Here is a 17309-nt window from a genome sequence, read left to right as displayed (position 1 = left end):
CAATGAAAAGCTGTAAAACAATTTTAGCACAGGGGCAGATACAGAATCATTTTGTTGCCACTGGTCTGACAAACTGAGTGAGGTCTTTTGGATTCAACAAAATAAACAAAACTTCACTTCAGTCATCTCCATGTCATCAATTTGAAGTCGGCTGTCTGCACTCTCTGAGGGGTCTGGACACCATATGAAAGATCAGGTTGAGGATGAATGTGCTGATCCCTGTAAGTATGCGAAACATTTAATAGACCTGCTGTACCGATGCTGGCAAAGACAATGATGAAGACGATGATGATGAAGTGCTGAACCCAAGTGCAGTTTATTTTTCAAACGTGTAATCCCAAAACCCTGACTACAAATGTGAACTAAACAAAAACATGAACTTGACTTTGACTGAAACTAGACTTGACATAAACTTGACTTGGCTAGACTTGACATAGAACATGAACATGAACATGAACATGAACATGAACATGAACATGAACATGAACATGAACATGAACATGAACATGAACATGAACATGAACATGAACATGAACATGAACATGATACAACAAAGTTACATTCACAATACCTGACACCAGACAATGGCAAACATGAGGGCTTAAATACAAGGACATGGGTAACAGGTAAACAAGACAACCAATCACAAGACTAAACTATAAACAAGATAACAAGACTAAATTAACATAAACCAATGAAAAGACTAGACTAATAATAAAGTAATCAAACAATGAACCAATGAAAACAAGATACATGAACAGGGGAAACACATGACAAGATCACATGAGGGAACAGGAAATCACATGACATGACAGGAACAGGAACTAAACTTGAAAATAAAAGACATGAAAACAAGAACAAAACACAAACATGACACCTGCTGTCAGTATACAGAATTAATAGAAAAATATGTACCTTTTATGACATTGTTTATGTCATTGTTTTGAAGTCAAATGTCACCTTTGATTTTCAGTTCTCATGGCTCTGATGATGATGATGATATCAAGAACTTCAGAAGTGCTCTGTTAGGTGAAGGTCTTTGCTAAAACCCATGTTAAATTAATATGGCATCTTCAATAAAAAATACATAATTATCATATGTTTGTACATGGCAATAAAACTACAAACATCAAATACTCACGAGTTGAGAAACTGAAACATTTCCATCACTTCCACTCTTGAATAAAGCTTGATTAATCTCTTTATATCAGTTCAATAATAAAGTTTGATTAATTTCTTTATATCAGTGTAGTTGGATTAATTCAATGCTGTGATGTGCTCCTGGAAACTTGTTTCATTATCCCCCCCATGTTTTCTATATGCAAAGAAAATTTAATTATAACATAATCATGGTATCAGGATTACTAGTCAATCCACAACAGAGATTTTAGTGATTCAATTTGAAATTACTTTCCTCCTGGTGGAGAATATTGCAAGCCTGGACGAAACAGTTTTGTCAAAATGTATTCTTTGTGCTTGCTGATATAAACTTGTAAGTCATAAATGACAAGGAAGTTAGGTCATAATAAATAAAAATGACATAAAATTAATCAATAAATTAATTTATATTTCCTTCTTACCAGAGTAAGGTTGTCCTCAAGCTTTCAGTTCAACCGATTCATCGTGACCTTTAAAATTTTAAATAGGATCCTTGCGAGAGCATGCGGCTTAAATGTGCCTTTATGCTAATCAAATGTGCCTTTATGTGTCAAAGTAACATCCACATGAATGCCTGGACCCAAGGTTTCCCAGCAGAACATTGCCCAGAGCATCACACTGCCTCCGCCAGCCTGCCTTCTTCCCATGGTGCATCCTGATGCTATCTCTTCCCCAGGTAAACGACACACACGCACCCGGCCGTCCACATGATCTAAAAGAATACGTGATTCATCAGACCAGGCCACCTTCTTCTATTGCTCCATGGTCCAGTTCTGATGCTCACATGCTCATTGTAGCCACTTTCGGCAGTGGACAGGGGTCAGCATGGGCACATGTTCACTTGCTGCATATCCCACCCCTTGACAGGTCCCATTGTAACGAGATAATAAATGTTACTGACTTCACCTTTCAGTGGTTTTAATGGTGTGGCTGATCAGTGTATATCAAATTAAACTCTCATTCTCAGGAATGTGACTTTTCTGTTTATTTTGATGCCCTAATACCACAGTTTGAAAGATTTCCAAAAGAATTGTAAAGTGAAAAATGATATTTGTAAAACATCAAATAAAAATGTCTCTTTTATGCGGTGATCACTGCTGCTGTTCCAGATACCTAAAAACGTAATATCTGCTTTTACCTTAGGCAGTTTTCAAAAAAAAAAAAAAAAAAGAAAAGAAAAAAAAGAGTCATTTTTACTTGTCTTGCTTGTCTGAATAATCCAATGTTATATCTTAGATGTCCAGAACAAAATATGCGGTCCAGCAGGAAAAGCATGCTAAACAAATCCTTGGAAATATATGTTATCGACTATTGATGATAAAATACATCATGGCAAAGGGGAGGGTCTCAGCTTTTTAATGACTACTGAGCTTCTAGTCCACTCAGAGACCGATATATTCGATGAAACAACGGGTGTGTTGCATGAACTGAAAATTAGGCTGAATGTCTATGGACGAGCACATCTGTGAAGTCTAAAATGCAGTAGAGCGCCACCTACATTTCAGATCGGCATTTTGTGACGGAAGGTGATAGAGGAAAAAAACTTTTCTGAAAAAATTAGATCAGGCGGCAGCACAAAACTGCCCCAGAGTTGAAGAGGTTAATGAATCCCTTTATAAACACTTAACAAACTGAAACATTAATGTAAAGTGTTACCAAATTGAATTATGCATGGAATTACTAAACTATAACAGCTTAAATCATCATTATCATATTCATAGTAATTTATTGTCTGATTTCAGAATTATTATTTATTTATTTATTTATTTTTACGACACCACCATCCAACACAACTAGATGTATGACAATATACAGTATAACTTATTCGAAATTAATTAAAACACAATGCACATCTTGAAATATCTACTGAGATGTGCATATCGCAACAGGTCTTCAAAATTCATGAAAGCAGACAAATTGAAAAGAATAAAATTGATGGGGGCCACTGCAATCTGGAACATCTAGAAGGACAACGCATAAATGAATCATCAAATGATTTTTTTTTCTTTGATATTGTTCTAGTGTGAAGGCTGAGATAAGAGAATGGGCTCTGAAAGGGTGGAGACACTCTGCATCTGTTCAAACAGCTTCTGTACTGGGAGAGATACACGAACAGAGGGGTCCAGCTCCTGCTTTTGTGCATTTATATGTGTTAAAACAGCATCTCAAGAGACTGATGCATCAGAACATGTAATGAAAAGCATAGCAGATGACAACGAGACGGCAAAAGAAAACCGAAAGAGACCTTTAATAACTTTTACCGGTTTGTATGTAAAAAGTGTGAAAGTCCACAGACTTGTGCGACAACTTTCCATAGTTTTTTGTTAACTTTTCTTGCGGGTTTTATTTCTGACAAAGATTTACATTTCATCATTCACGATGAATACCTCGGTAATTTTTTGCAATTCCGAATTTGTTAACTCGTCAAACTTGTCGTGTGTGAACCGAACCGTCCCGTCTTACAGCGTCATTGACATCGCGTCCTTCATGCACGTCTTCCCCACTGTCTACGGCATCCTGTGTTCAGTTGGAGTTCTGGCCAACAGTTTGGTTATTTATTCTGTGGCATCAAGCAAGAAAAAGATGGTCTCCGATATTTACATGCTGAATTTGGCCATCGCAGACCTGCTCTTTCTGTTGGTGATGCCCTTTAACATCCATCAGCTGGTGAGGGACAGGCAATGGGTCTTTGGGCACTTCATGTGTAAGGCTGTGGTGGTGGTGGATGTGAGTAATCAATTTACCACAGTGGGGATAGTGACTGTGCTCTGCATTGACAGGTGAGAGTTTTGTATATGCAATATAATATAATATAATATTATTACTGTGTTTACTGTGTTTATATTGTGTTCTTCAGGGCAATGATGGTTAAATATGTGCCATATATTTGCATAAAGAAAATGAAGTCTATTTTTAGGACCTTTATGATTTATTTCCATAAAAATAAAAACAGTTTTTAAAATTAATTAAGACGTTTTACTTTTTCAATTGTTTTTAATTAGTTTTGTTAATTTCCACGATTTTTAATGGTGTTTACCATTTAATTCTCATTACTGTAATACAGTCATTTTATTTATTTTTGAATAGAATTTTTACTATACTAATAAAATGAAATGTTTTCTTTAAATTAAAGCAGTACAACAAATAGGCTACTACTATGGTGAACAGTTACTTTACAATTTAAATTTTTTATTATTATTATTATTATTTTCTTCGCATTACAGTAATGAGAATGAGATTTTCTGCATTATGGCAATGAGAACTGAGACGGGAATGTGCTTAATTGTCATGAAAATAATGTCGCAATACCAAAAAGTCGTAATGCTCCTAAAATGGGCAAATGTGACATGAATATGTTCTGGATAGGTTTCGTGACAATCACTCTAATACAGTGTTGGACAGCATTAGAATGATAAACAGGAAGAGATATTATGTACTTTATAAAGTACATCAGCATTGAGGTTAAAGTTATTGAATTCTTTATTAAAATCAAATTACATACAGTAATCAGTGCATTTACACAAAATTATACAAAATTACAGCTCAGCAGGTCATCACTGTTAATCAGTCTCAAATCTAGATGTTCTACTGAGTTTATGCAACAGAAAGAAAGAAAGAAAGAAATCAATGTAACTCTCAAGGGTGTGATCCATGCTGCATGACCTTGAAAAATCAAGCAATCTTCATCGATTATTTCTATACCATTAGTCTGCAAGACTGGGCAACAGCAACAAGCAGTGAGTGGCTTAAAAAAAAAAAAAAAAAAAAAGCCTTACTGACATTTATGGAAATGTCCAAATAAAATACAGAGAGTGCAGAAGAGTGATTTTGCTTTGCTTTGGGTGTTGTAGATATATTTGCCCCCAAAGGGCCTCTGTATGATTTGATGATAAAGTTTCAATGTAACACTTTCTAATATACAGTAGTGCGGTTACTGTTATATTCCCAAAGGCTGATCTGAAATAAGGGATTCTGCTGGTTGTTACTGTGCCACATGCCTAGAGTTACATAGATAAGGCATCTTAGCTGCACATTTTCACTATCTTTTGCTAAATCAGTTGATCCTACATTCTGTTTAAAGGGTAAAGTTAATGTCATTGTCACTGAGCATTATTTTCCAGAGGTCATTTATATTGCGGGATGGTCTTCTGCTCCCATTATGAGGAACTGCAAGAGAAAATACAAAGATTGTTGTCTGACAGTGCTGTAATACTGAAATGATTAGAGATAGAAAGTTTTTATGTTTTTGGAATGTGATGGTATGTGTAAATGTTGCATTTTGCTTTTATGCACAAGATTTGATGAATGAAAATGAAGCTGTGCTGTGTTGCAGCTCTATCCGCATGTAATCGGTCACACTTTCCAGCAGACCTCTACTATGAAAGAGTCCACAATCTGATAAGTACACTGCAGGCTTTCTCAGTTGTCTGTTAGGCTTTGTTTTAAAATGAGGATAAAAAAGACCTCAGATTTTAAATCATCCAATTGTGAATCGTCCATTATCAAAGCTTGGTTCATGACATTCAAACTTTAAGTTCTATATGCTCTGATACAGTTTCAACTTCTCTCCATTGTGTATCAGTATATCGATAGCCTCATATCTGATCTTCTTTGATATAGTTTGAGAATAATGCTGAAAGCTTAGAAAATTTACCCATGAAATATGAAAAAGCAAAATTACAAATTAGATCTCTTTAATGTCTCAATTATTTCATCTCGACAGCAATGAAATTTAGTGGAGATTTTTTTATGGAGAACAAGACCCCATTCACCTCAAATGTGTCTCCTCTAGTGTATCTCCTCAGAACCAGTCTCAACAATGTCTCAGACTGTGCCCAGGTTTGCCAATAGACCAAATGTCTGCAATCAAAAGTCAGAGATTTTAATATCAACATTTCACATCAAATTCTTCAGCCTGATCTCATGAACATTACATGACTGTGGCAGAATTTTGCAAAAGGAAATTACATGCTTCATTATATCTTTTGCTGCAGTTTCCTAGTGAAATGTCCAGCAGGGGGTGCCAAAAGAGAGTGAAATGGTGTCGTAATCAGATGAATATTAGATGGAGGTTTTAATGAGTAAAACATACTTCACTAACCTAAAACTTTAACCTAATCCTAACCGATAGTGTCCTAAACACAAATGAAAACAGACATCCTTACCCTTAACCAACACCTAAACAACCAATAATGTTGACAAAGCAAATGCGACACGAAAAGCGCATTTTCTATCATGTCATTTTGCGATGCTTCTATGGCTGGCCTCAAACCGGTGGTCTGCCAATTCCAAAGTTCAACACTCTATGAGGTAAGCTAGAGCAGAAACTAATCATGTTGGAATAAGTGTGAAAATGTAGGTGGGTCTGTAATGCAAGCGTTAAAATTTATCGTTTTTCAAATGATGCGTTATTTTTCGATATCATAACATAGCAGTGTGTGAGTAATAGTGTGAGAAGTAAGTGTTTATAAAGTCACAATCAGCCGTTGTACTCTTGAATTGTGTGAAAGTGAATAAAACACTGAGTTGTAGTAGCACCACTAGTATTAATTTTACCGGGAAACTTCGGTGAACGTGGCACGTAAAATCAGTTTGACAAAATGTAGTTATAATAATGTTCATTCTGTGAGACTAGGTTTAAATTCTTCCAAGACCAAATTAACTTAACTATGCAATCCACAATAATATTATGGCTTAATAGTCTTACTGCACATCAACAACAACAATCTATTTTCTATTTTTATTTCTTATATTATTTTAAGGAATTTTAGTACAAACCATCTGAGACAAAGCCATGTCCACACTAATATGTTTTTCAATTAAAAACTTTTGAATTTGGTGACAAAAGGTTGAAAGTTGGATGCTGAAATCAGTCTGCGCTTACCAAAATTCGACTCACTGCCACCAGTGGCCAAAGCTGGAAGTGCTGTTGAGTGTATGGGCATGTGTGAGCTCCAGTTTCCAGGTGAAATGTCCACAGATGGGTGCCAAAAACACGTTGTATTTTTGGTGGTGAATGATGTAATTCAGTCACAGGAATGCATTAAAATACAAACTCTGAATTGATTACTTCCTGGTTTCCATGGGACCAGAACCTGTATCTCAGCTTGAGCTCACACAGCTCACTATTGGTAGGACCAGAGAAAAGTCTATTCCCACTTGAATTGATACAAAAAATGTCTGATGGGGATGCTGCTTTTCTGTTATTCGGCAGAATGTGGTTGATTTCAGGGTACATGAACATTCGATTTCCCGTGTGATCATTCTGAGCACTTCAATATGAGATGTGCCGCTGTCAGACTGGGGTGGTGTCTTCATTTTGACCAAAATACAGAATGTTGGCAACCCTGTGATGGTGGTACTGGAGAGTGTATTCGAAAGTCTCAGTTTTCATTAGAGGAAAATGCCATTACAGTGTGAATGAGTGGCAAAACGCAGCAAAATCAATGCATTTTCAACCAAAAAAGTGTAAGAGTAAATGTGGCCTAAATAATACAACTAAGATCTCATTTAAGTCTAATGAAAGAGCATCCTCTAAGCAATAGAATTTTCCTCTGGGATGGCATTACTGTGAACAACAAGTGTACCTGTTTTTAATATGATGTATTTTTTATTTCAGGTACTCTGCCATCGTACATCCAACGTCAGAAAAGAGGACCATTCAATGGACCATTATCATCAACATTATGGTGTGGGTGGGCAGCTTTCTTCTGAGTATCCCAGTCATGATATACACTAAAGTGGTCTCTAAAAAGCACCTGAACATGTGTATGCTATACTTGGATGGACCAAAGGATATGTACTGGTACACGCTCTATCAGTCCACATTGGGTTTTATTGTCCCCTTGATCATTATCAGCACATTTTACACTCTCACATTGTACCACGTGTTCCGCTCCATCCGACGGGTCAAACGCAAGCAGTCCTTGTGGGCCAAACGGGCTACTAAGACAGTGCTGATGGTGATCGCCCTGTTCCTGGTCTGCTGGTCCCCTTACCATGTCATCCAGGTCATCAACCTCAGCATCCAACAGCCCACCAATGCATTTGTCTACGCATACAACATTAGCATCTGCTTAAGCTATTCTCACAGCTGCATCAACCCTCTCATGCTGCTCATCTTCGCCCAGAACTACCGCGATCGCATCTGCCGTCGCAAGGAACTGTACTCCCAGACCAGCGTGTCCAAGACCACCTTCAAAACCGACGGAGGCTCTAGCATCAGTCCGGACACCAGTCACCGGTGCACTGTCATCTAATGGCCACCGAGTCCTGATGGACGTGCTTACTGAGAAAAGCAAGAGAAAATGGAGCCCTGCACTGCATCACTTGCTTCACCAGTGTCAATTGTACGGTAGACTTCTCAAATGGAAAAACTGTGAATTCCGCAGTGAACAGAACTTTCAAGAGGGATGATGGAGTGAATCAGCAGTGTGACTGAAGTGCCAATGAGCTGACAGGTCACTCGACTGTGTTTTGTGTCACTCTCTTGAAAACTGACTGTAATGTCCTGTTACTGTATTGCTGTTCATTGATCTGTTGTAAAAACCAGCCTGATATCATGAACATTCTGTGAATGTGGCGACATTTTTGAAAAATGACATTACATAGTTCAGTACACATATTGCGGTAGTTCTGAGGTTAAATGTCCAATGTTCTCCAAACAGATTATCCCTCAAGTTAACAAATTTTAAATCAACAAAACCTACCTCCCTACCCTGTACCTCAAACTCAAACCTGTACCCAACTGACAGTGTCATAAATGCAAATGTAAGATGAAAAACACAATTGCTGAGGCAACCACGTCATTTTGTGGTGTTTCTATGACACTTTATCTCATGTGTCGTCTCTGAACTTGTACCCCCGGTCCTACTTGATTGCACCTGTGATAAATGTGCTTAAACTGTGGAGGGTGTGGTAAGGGACCATCCGAAACCGTCAGCCATCAGAACCCTGAAATCTGCAGAAAACATCAGAAATCTGCCGTTTTACTTATGATCTGTGTGAAAGTAAATAAAAGTCATTGTTGTTGCAGTGCCAGTTGTTGAAACTGCCACGATAAATACAAAAAGCCACGTAAAAATTATTTTTGGCAAAAATGTAGGTATAGTAATGTGATTCTATGAGACCAGGTTGTTAAAAACAATTAAATGGTCAAGTGTTTGTCGTACTTTGTCCTTAAAGACTTTTAAGATGCAAAAAAAAAATAATGTCTTGTTTCCAGTAAAAACATCTAAATATCCTACATTCATTTACTTCAGAAGAAAAAATGTGTAAGCTAATAAGATATGCCAGAGAATGTGTCTTAAGTTTTTGGGTTTATTTTTCTTACCTCATTGGCAAATATTATTTTCTTGATTTCAGTATAAACCTCACAAAATTTTGTTAGATGTATGCTTTAACAACAATAATAATAAAAAAAATATACAATTTAATAAATAAAAATAAAAAATTCATTTTCCAATGGGATAAGAAAAATACATGTAATTAAAAAATTATATTTTCCATAAACAAGTCTTATTACCTAATGCAATTTTAAATATTTAGTTTGGTTTAAAAGTAAATATTAAAAGTAAATATTAAGGATGTGTAGATATTTTTACTTGAAAACTAGGCAAAAATACTAATTACGATTATGAAAGTTGTAAAAAAACAAAATAAACAAAAATGCCATTGTAATATGACATAAAATCTGTGTTCTTGTGCATATGTATGGTGCTGACAAAGTTCATAAGTGTCAGAGTAAAATTAACAAATATGCTGATAAGCCTATTGTGCATTTAACCATTAGGGTAAAAATGTGTGCAGCACGCAGTATCAGTGTTTTTCATTCTGATATTATATTGAACTGAAGTTCACTTGTGTATTTGTGAAAAACTGACTCTTTTGGCATAAATATGGCATTCCCCTTTATATTTGTGCAAAAAGAACACATTTGTTGTGACTTTCTTAATTGTGTAGATATTGGCTTATTTTTAAAGCATTTTACAGAATATATTCCACCTTTAGATGTCTCCGTTTTAAATGTCTCCAGATGTTATTGGAACACATCTTCTGACCTCACATGAAGTCTTGCTCTCATGCCTGTATGACTATCTCTTTAATCTTCACTCAGAATTTTTCAAAAGATAAAATATCCTTGAGTGTAGAGCTCTCAGTGTTTTATTATGTGTTTTCACAAAGACGTCCAGTGTGAAATGCCCCGTGTCTCTCTGTTTTCCCCCTCGTTCTGAGAAGACCCTGCTTCCCTAAGAGAACAGACATTTTCACAGTTTAACTATCTGGGACTGGTCACATTTTAATTCAGTCATGCCGTCCCTATTTAAAACATTATGGTGCTTGGCAAATAAATAAAGTACTGGGTATAAAAGTTTATTTCTTTCCTTTTTTCTGCTCTAATGAATAATGAGAAGGATTGATTTGGACTAAAAATGCCTGAGCTGAAGAAAAGACTGAGCTGCTGATTTCTATGTGAAATTCACTAAAATGAGGTGCATTAAACTGTACGGTCAGTCATTTTTCAGGGAGAAGAACTGTATGTTTCATAATCTCTGATTGAACGTTTACCACCTGTTTTGCAACTTGTCTGAGTGTACTGTTCTTAAGGCTTTGTCACTTCTGTGCTATAAATGTACAAAATAAATGCTAAAAAACTATAAACCGTTTTACCATTTGAATGTAAAATCATGTAATTCTTGTATTATGTTGGTATACACTCATTAATAAATCTCTCTAAAATAAAAATAAATTCGGTCATTATGTACTAGGCTTGGGATCAATCCCTTTTACACGCATTGTAAATCGGAAGATTTTCCAGATGATTATCTATATATATAGGGATTGTTTTCAGATATAAATAAAGCTGCTCGTTGCACAATAGTCTTTGTCTTTTCAAACATATTTCTCAACACAACTTTGGTAAAGTGTGAGAGGCAGGGTAACTTAAAGGGTCACACAACAGACGCGTCTGGCGGATGACACAAAGCATTCTAAAATTCGAAATTATTATTTTCTATGAAGGTACATACACAGCGAAGGCTCGCAGTCCAGAGGCTGTTAAAAATTCTGCAGCGCCACGGAGCACAACTTGCATAGTTTTCCAATAAATTCGACCCAAATCATTATCAAAGGACAAAGATTATTTACTCTAGTCATTACTGGATGATATATTGTGTATACTGTATGTATCTTTCATATAGCCTACACAATTTATCTTCAGTTACAAGTATGTCTTTTTGTGGTTTGATAGCTTGAGTAAAAGACCTATTCAATGCTACATACAGAGAAACTGCATAATAAACACCGCCATTACTAATCGTTCAGTTTGCGCAGTTACACCAGTTTCATACACTACCCTGCAAACTCATCACTGTCACTTTGTTAATTCATGAAGAAGTACAAAAACCATCATAACCATCATCTGTACCTTGTCAATGCCACGACTGGCTTCAGTAAATGTTATATCGCCCTCTTGTGGTCTCCCAATGCTATTACACCAGACAGAAACCCAACTGAGTGAATTGGAAAGCATGCAAATTAGGCTTCTAATTTAAATGTCGGCTAATTTTAAAATATTGATGCCTCAAAAATATATCTATAAAACAACGTGCTGATAAATAATTGATATATCGATATTTTATGACACCCTATTATGTACTTATAATGGTGTCATCATATTATTCCATAACCATATTTTTTTTTCTGTAGAACACAAAAGGACAAAATTCATAAGCTATGGAACATTTTAAGCTAATAATGATTTCAACTTTTGAACAGTTTCTCACTCAAAGCTATCGTAGGCAGACGACCTACAGAACTATATTTATATTCAGATGAGAAGGAATATAGAATATACAACAGATCATATGGACTACCTTTATGATACTTTTTTTTTCTTGACAGTCTCCGCCCCCTTTCACTGTCATTGTACTGAAAAGAACAGCCAGAAAATTCTGTAAAAAAGCTGCTTTTTTGTTCCACAGGAGAAAGAAAGTCTTATGGGTTTGGAATGACATACATGTGAATAAATGATGACAGAATTTTTATTTTGGGGTAAATGATTCCTTAAATTTAAGCAAAACTGTACCGTGTATTAAACAGTACAGAATTAAGTGGAATATTCCGGCCCCCTATCTTTTTTTCTTTTTTTGTTAGTTGAGCATGTATGGATGCTATATTCCTAGAACTCATATTTTCTGTCTACTTTCACAGAAATTTTCATGTGTCCTTTTTTTGTTGCAATTTATATAATTTGTTCTTAACCATAATTTAGCTATTCATTCTATTATGAAATTACTGTCGACTGTAATGTAGGCCCCATAGCAATGGGACAAAAAGATTACATAGTCTGATAAGTCATCTTTCACCCCATTGCCTACATTTAGGTTTATATTTGATACTCTGTTGCCTTTTCTACTGTCACACAAGGTGGATTATCCATAATGATATGGGTAGCCCATTTCAACCTCTTTATGTTTGATAATTGCCCTGTATAATCATATAACAGCCATTTTACAGTACCAGGTGCACCCATTGTAAACATTCTTCCCTAATGTCCCCATATTCCAACACGATAATGCCCCTTTAAAAACAGAGTGAATTCACCAAAGAGGCTCCTCCACAATCCTCTCTAATGATGTTCTAATCTTTTGCACCTGATGTGGTGCGCCTGATTGTAATTTTATGCATTTTAAGTAGTATATAAATGTAGGGGTGTCTCACCAAAAATTGCATTTCTATTAAGTACATTTTACAAATAATAAAAAAAATGTCTTCAGTTGTATTAGTTTATTTATATTACCTCCATCTCTCAATATTGTTAAAATGAAGATCTAATGTCCATATGTTGAAAAAGACAAAGGTTTTCATGGGGTGTCCTATCTTTTTCACATGACTGTATTCCTGGGTCTTCCTTAGCTGGTGCATCATAACCCCGTCTTATCTTGGACAAACTGTGAGGTATGCAGCTGGAGCGATCAGTGTTACGTCAATTGTCTGTCTCTTCCGCAATCTCCAGCCACCACTAAAGAGAACCCCATTCACTGTCAATCTCTTACATCTAATACTACCACCACTGAAAACTCTGCCATTGCTCAAAACATTCCTATCTTGCCCAAGTATGAGAAGTTCCATGATATTTTCAGTCCCCAAAAAGCCTCCCAACTGCCTCCACATTATCCTTGGGACTGCGCCATAGATCTGCTTCCTGGTGCTTCTCTACCTCAAGGTCGAGTTTACACACTGTCACTCTCTGAACAAAAAGCCATGGAAGAATTTGTCAACCAAGCCCTCAGCCAAGGTTATATCTGTCCATCTACATCTCCTATTGCCTCCAGTTTTTTCTTTGTGACCAAGAAAGATGGAGGGTTACATCCATGTATTGACTATTGTGCTCTCAGTGACATCACAGTCAAGTTCAAATACCCATTACCACTGGTTTCATCCACTCTTGAACTTATGAGAGGTGCCAATATCTTTATCAAACTGGACCTACGGAGAGCATTTAACATCATTCTCATTCGAGAAGGTGATGAGTTGTAGACCACCTTTATCACCTCAAGTGTTTATTATGAGTACTGTACTGCATGTGGTGTGATGGCATATGGTCTGGTCAATGCCCCCTCAGTATTCCTGTCTTACACAAACGAAGTCTTCCGTGATTATCTTAACCTGTTTGTCATCGTTACATTGATTACATTTTCATCTATTCTAGCAATCTCCAAGACCACATCCGCCATGTAAAACTGGTCCTGCAATGCCTCCATGAACATCACCTGTATCTCAAAGCGGAAAAGTGTCAATTCCATCAGACATCCATCCACTTACTGGGATATATAATTGGCCAAGAAGGCATTCATATGGATTCCATTAAGGTACTGTACAGGCCATCACCACTTGGCCACAACTGTCTACAGTGAAGGAGTTGCAGAGGTTCTTAGGATTTGCCAACTTTTATCATCACTTTATCAGGGAACTACAGCACGGTATTTGCCTCTCCCACCAACCTATTAAAAAAGCTCACCCAAATCTTTTGCCTGGTCTGCTGAAGCCACAACAGCTTTCCAACGACTCAAGACTGCTTTCACCACTGCACCAATCCTTAAACATCCTAACTCTGAACTACCCTTTGTAGTTGAAGTAAACGCATCCACCACCGGGGTCAGGGCAGTGCTAACCCGGAGACATGGCACATCTCCCAAACTACATCCCTTTACCTTCTTATCCAAGAAGCTGTCATCGGCTGAATAAAACTATAACACTGGGAACAGGGAATTACTAGACATCAAGATGGCATTAGAAGAATGGTGCCACTGTCTTTAGGGGGTTTACTTCCCATTCCAATTTATTACAGACCATCGCAACTTGGAATACTTCCGGATCGGGACATCCAGGAATTTCCCAGACACTCGTGCTAGTCCAGAATATCCCAGGATGTCACCCATTATGTTTATGCCTGCCTGGACTGCACAACATCCAAAGTTCCTCGTTGTCTTCCAGCTGACAAGTTACTACCTTTGCCAATACCCCGAAGACCATGGTCTCACCTGGGAGTCGATTAAATCACTAATCGATTCTCGATTCGACCGATTCTCTAAGGCCTGTCACTTAATTCCATTCAAGGGATTACCCAAAGCCTTTGAGACAGCAGAGGCCCTTTTCAATCATGTCTTCCAGAACTTTGGCCTCCTGGAAGATATCATATCAAACCGAGGCCCACAATTCACATCCTGGGTTTGAAAGGCCTTCTTCAGCCTCCTGGGGTTATCCATCAGTCTCTCCTCAGGCTACCATACTCAGAATAATGGGCAGATGGAGAGAAAAATTCTGGATTCTGTCATGCCCACATTGGTCCATCTCTCTTCTGAAATCATCCACTTTAACTCACCGGATTTCTTATCACTCATTATCAGTATCACCTGTGGACAATATCCCATTCACTATTTACACCAATGAGCCAAAACATTATGACCATTCACAGGTGAAGCGAATAAAGTTGATCTCCTAACAAGGCCACATGTCAAGGTCTGGGTAGATTAGATGGTAAGCGAATACTCAGTTCTCGTAGTTTACGTGGTGAATGCAGGAGAAATGGGCAGGAGAAGACCTGAGCTACCAAACATGAGGGTCAAATATTTATGGCCAGAAAACTGGGTCAGAGCATCTCTGAAATGGCAAGATTTGTGGGGTGCTCCCATTCAGCAGTGGTGAGTATTTACCGACAGTGGTACAAGATGGGACAAACCACAAACCGGCGACAGGGTGTTGGGCGCCCATGGCTCATCGATGTGCGATGGCAACGAAAGCTATCCCATCTGGTTTGAACCAACAGAAAGTCTACTGTGGCTTAAGTCACAGAAAATTTTAATGATGGTTACGGAAGGAATGTGTCACAACACACATTGCATTGCACCCTGCTGCGTATAGGGCTGCGTATCCGCAGACTGTTCAGAGTGCCCATGATGACCCCTGTCCACTGTCAAAAGCACCTACAATGGGCACATGAGTGTCGGAACTGGACCATGGAGCAGTGGAAGAAAGTCACCTGGTCCGAATAGTCCGTTTTCTTTTACATCACATGGACGGCCGTGTATGTGTGCACCGTTTACCTGGGGAAGTGATGGCTTCAGGATGCACTGTGGGAAAACGACAAGCCGGGGGAGGGAGTGTGATGCTCTGGGCAATGTTCTGCTGGGAAACCCTGGGTCCGGCCATTCATGTGGACGTCAATTTGGCATGTGCTATATACCTAAACATCAGTGCAGACCAGGTACACCCCTTCATGGCAATGGTATTTCCTGATAGCAGTGGCATCTTTCAGCAGGATAAAGCGCCCTGCCACACAGCACACATTGTTCGGGAATGGTATGAGGAATATGATGAAGAGTTCAAGGTATTGCCCTGGCCTCCAAATTCCCCAGATTTCAATCCGATTAAGCATCTGTGGGATGTGCTGGAACAACAAGTCCAATCCACGGTGGCTCCACCTCGCAACTTATAGGAATTGAAGGATCTGCTGCTAATGTCTTGGTGCCAGATACCACAGGACACCTTCATGGGTCTTGTACAGTCCATGTCTCAGTTGGGTCAGTGCTGTTTTTGCGGCACGCTGAGGACCAACAGCATATTAGACACGTGGTCAAAATATTTTGGCTCATCAGTATATACAGTGTATTATTGTTATTTTGTTCTCTTTAACCTGTTAGCTTCCTTGCATCTGCTTCATTAAAAATCCTTTCATTTGGGTTTGCACTCATCCTCTGTGTCAGTCTTTATTTGGTGTCACAATACATTTACAATGAGACAGAACAAAACAAAAGACAAACAAACAAGTCAGATACATTATTGACAACTAAAAACAATGTGCTTTACAACCTCGCTTTTTTCACCCCTCTGTGGACATTTCACCCAAATACTGGATTGCACATGTGCTCTTACATTCAAAAACACTTCCTGCTTTGGCCACTGGAGGCAGTAGTTAGAATTTCGCTGACCGATTTTAGCTGAAGTACTTTCGACCTACAGTTGCCGAATTCACAGTAAGATTTTTCTGTCCCAATAGGTTACATTTTTTAAGGAAAAATCCCCTACAACAGGATCCACCTCTATATGTTTATAATGATTCCTGATTTTCAGAGCACTAAACTGAGAGGTAGCCAGCCGAAACAACCTACAGTTTTCTCTAACCTGATCTTCAAATGACCCATGACTACCCAGCTAGGGCCCCCCAAATGAATCTCAGCCATTTCCACCACTAAGTATAGCATAGCATAGCAAAGCATAACATAACATAACGTAACATAACATTATATAACATACCATAATACAACATATATTGTAACATAATATATAACATAATCTTATACTATATACATAATCTTATATATAATATATAAACTTATTATGTATTATATATATTACATAATCTTACATAACGTTAATGTATGTCCATATATGTGTTCTTGTCGTCAGTTATTTCATTATTTTATTGTTACCTTAGTGGCAGACAACTCAATTGTAAGAGTACCCAGTAAATAAATGTTTCTTTTTTTTGTCTTTTGTATGTTGTTTGTATGCAAATTCTGGGTAAGTAAACACTGCTCTTCTGTCCTTTTTGCCATAGGCAGATGGGTTTCATCAACCAAACAGAGTAC

The 17309-nt window shown here is 37.7% G+C and overlaps 1 protein-coding gene across 1 annotated transcript; it reads left to right on the top strand.

The window, feature by feature from the left end:
• Nucleotides 1–3480: 3480 nt before the first annotated feature.
• Nucleotides 3481–9446, top strand: LOC127413125 (melanin-concentrating hormone receptor 2-like). The gene is made up of 2 exons (XM_051650007.1): nucleotides 3481–3938; nucleotides 7778–9446. The coding sequence occupies exons 1-2, from the start codon at nucleotides 3538–3540 to the stop codon at nucleotides 8415–8417; spliced, it is 1041 nt and encodes a 346-aa protein (XP_051505967.1). The 5' UTR covers nucleotides 3481–3537; the 3' UTR covers nucleotides 8418–9446.
• The last annotated feature ends 7863 nt before the right edge of the window (nucleotides 9447–17309 follow it).

This window comes from Myxocyprinus asiaticus, chromosome 22, assembly GCF_019703515.2.
Source record: "Myxocyprinus asiaticus isolate MX2 ecotype Aquarium Trade chromosome 22, UBuf_Myxa_2, whole genome shotgun sequence".
Taxonomy (NCBI): domain Eukaryota; kingdom Metazoa; phylum Chordata; class Actinopteri; order Cypriniformes; family Catostomidae; genus Myxocyprinus; species Myxocyprinus asiaticus.
Note: the sequence above shows the minus strand (reverse complement) of the source record. Positions and strands in the feature narration are given on the sequence as shown.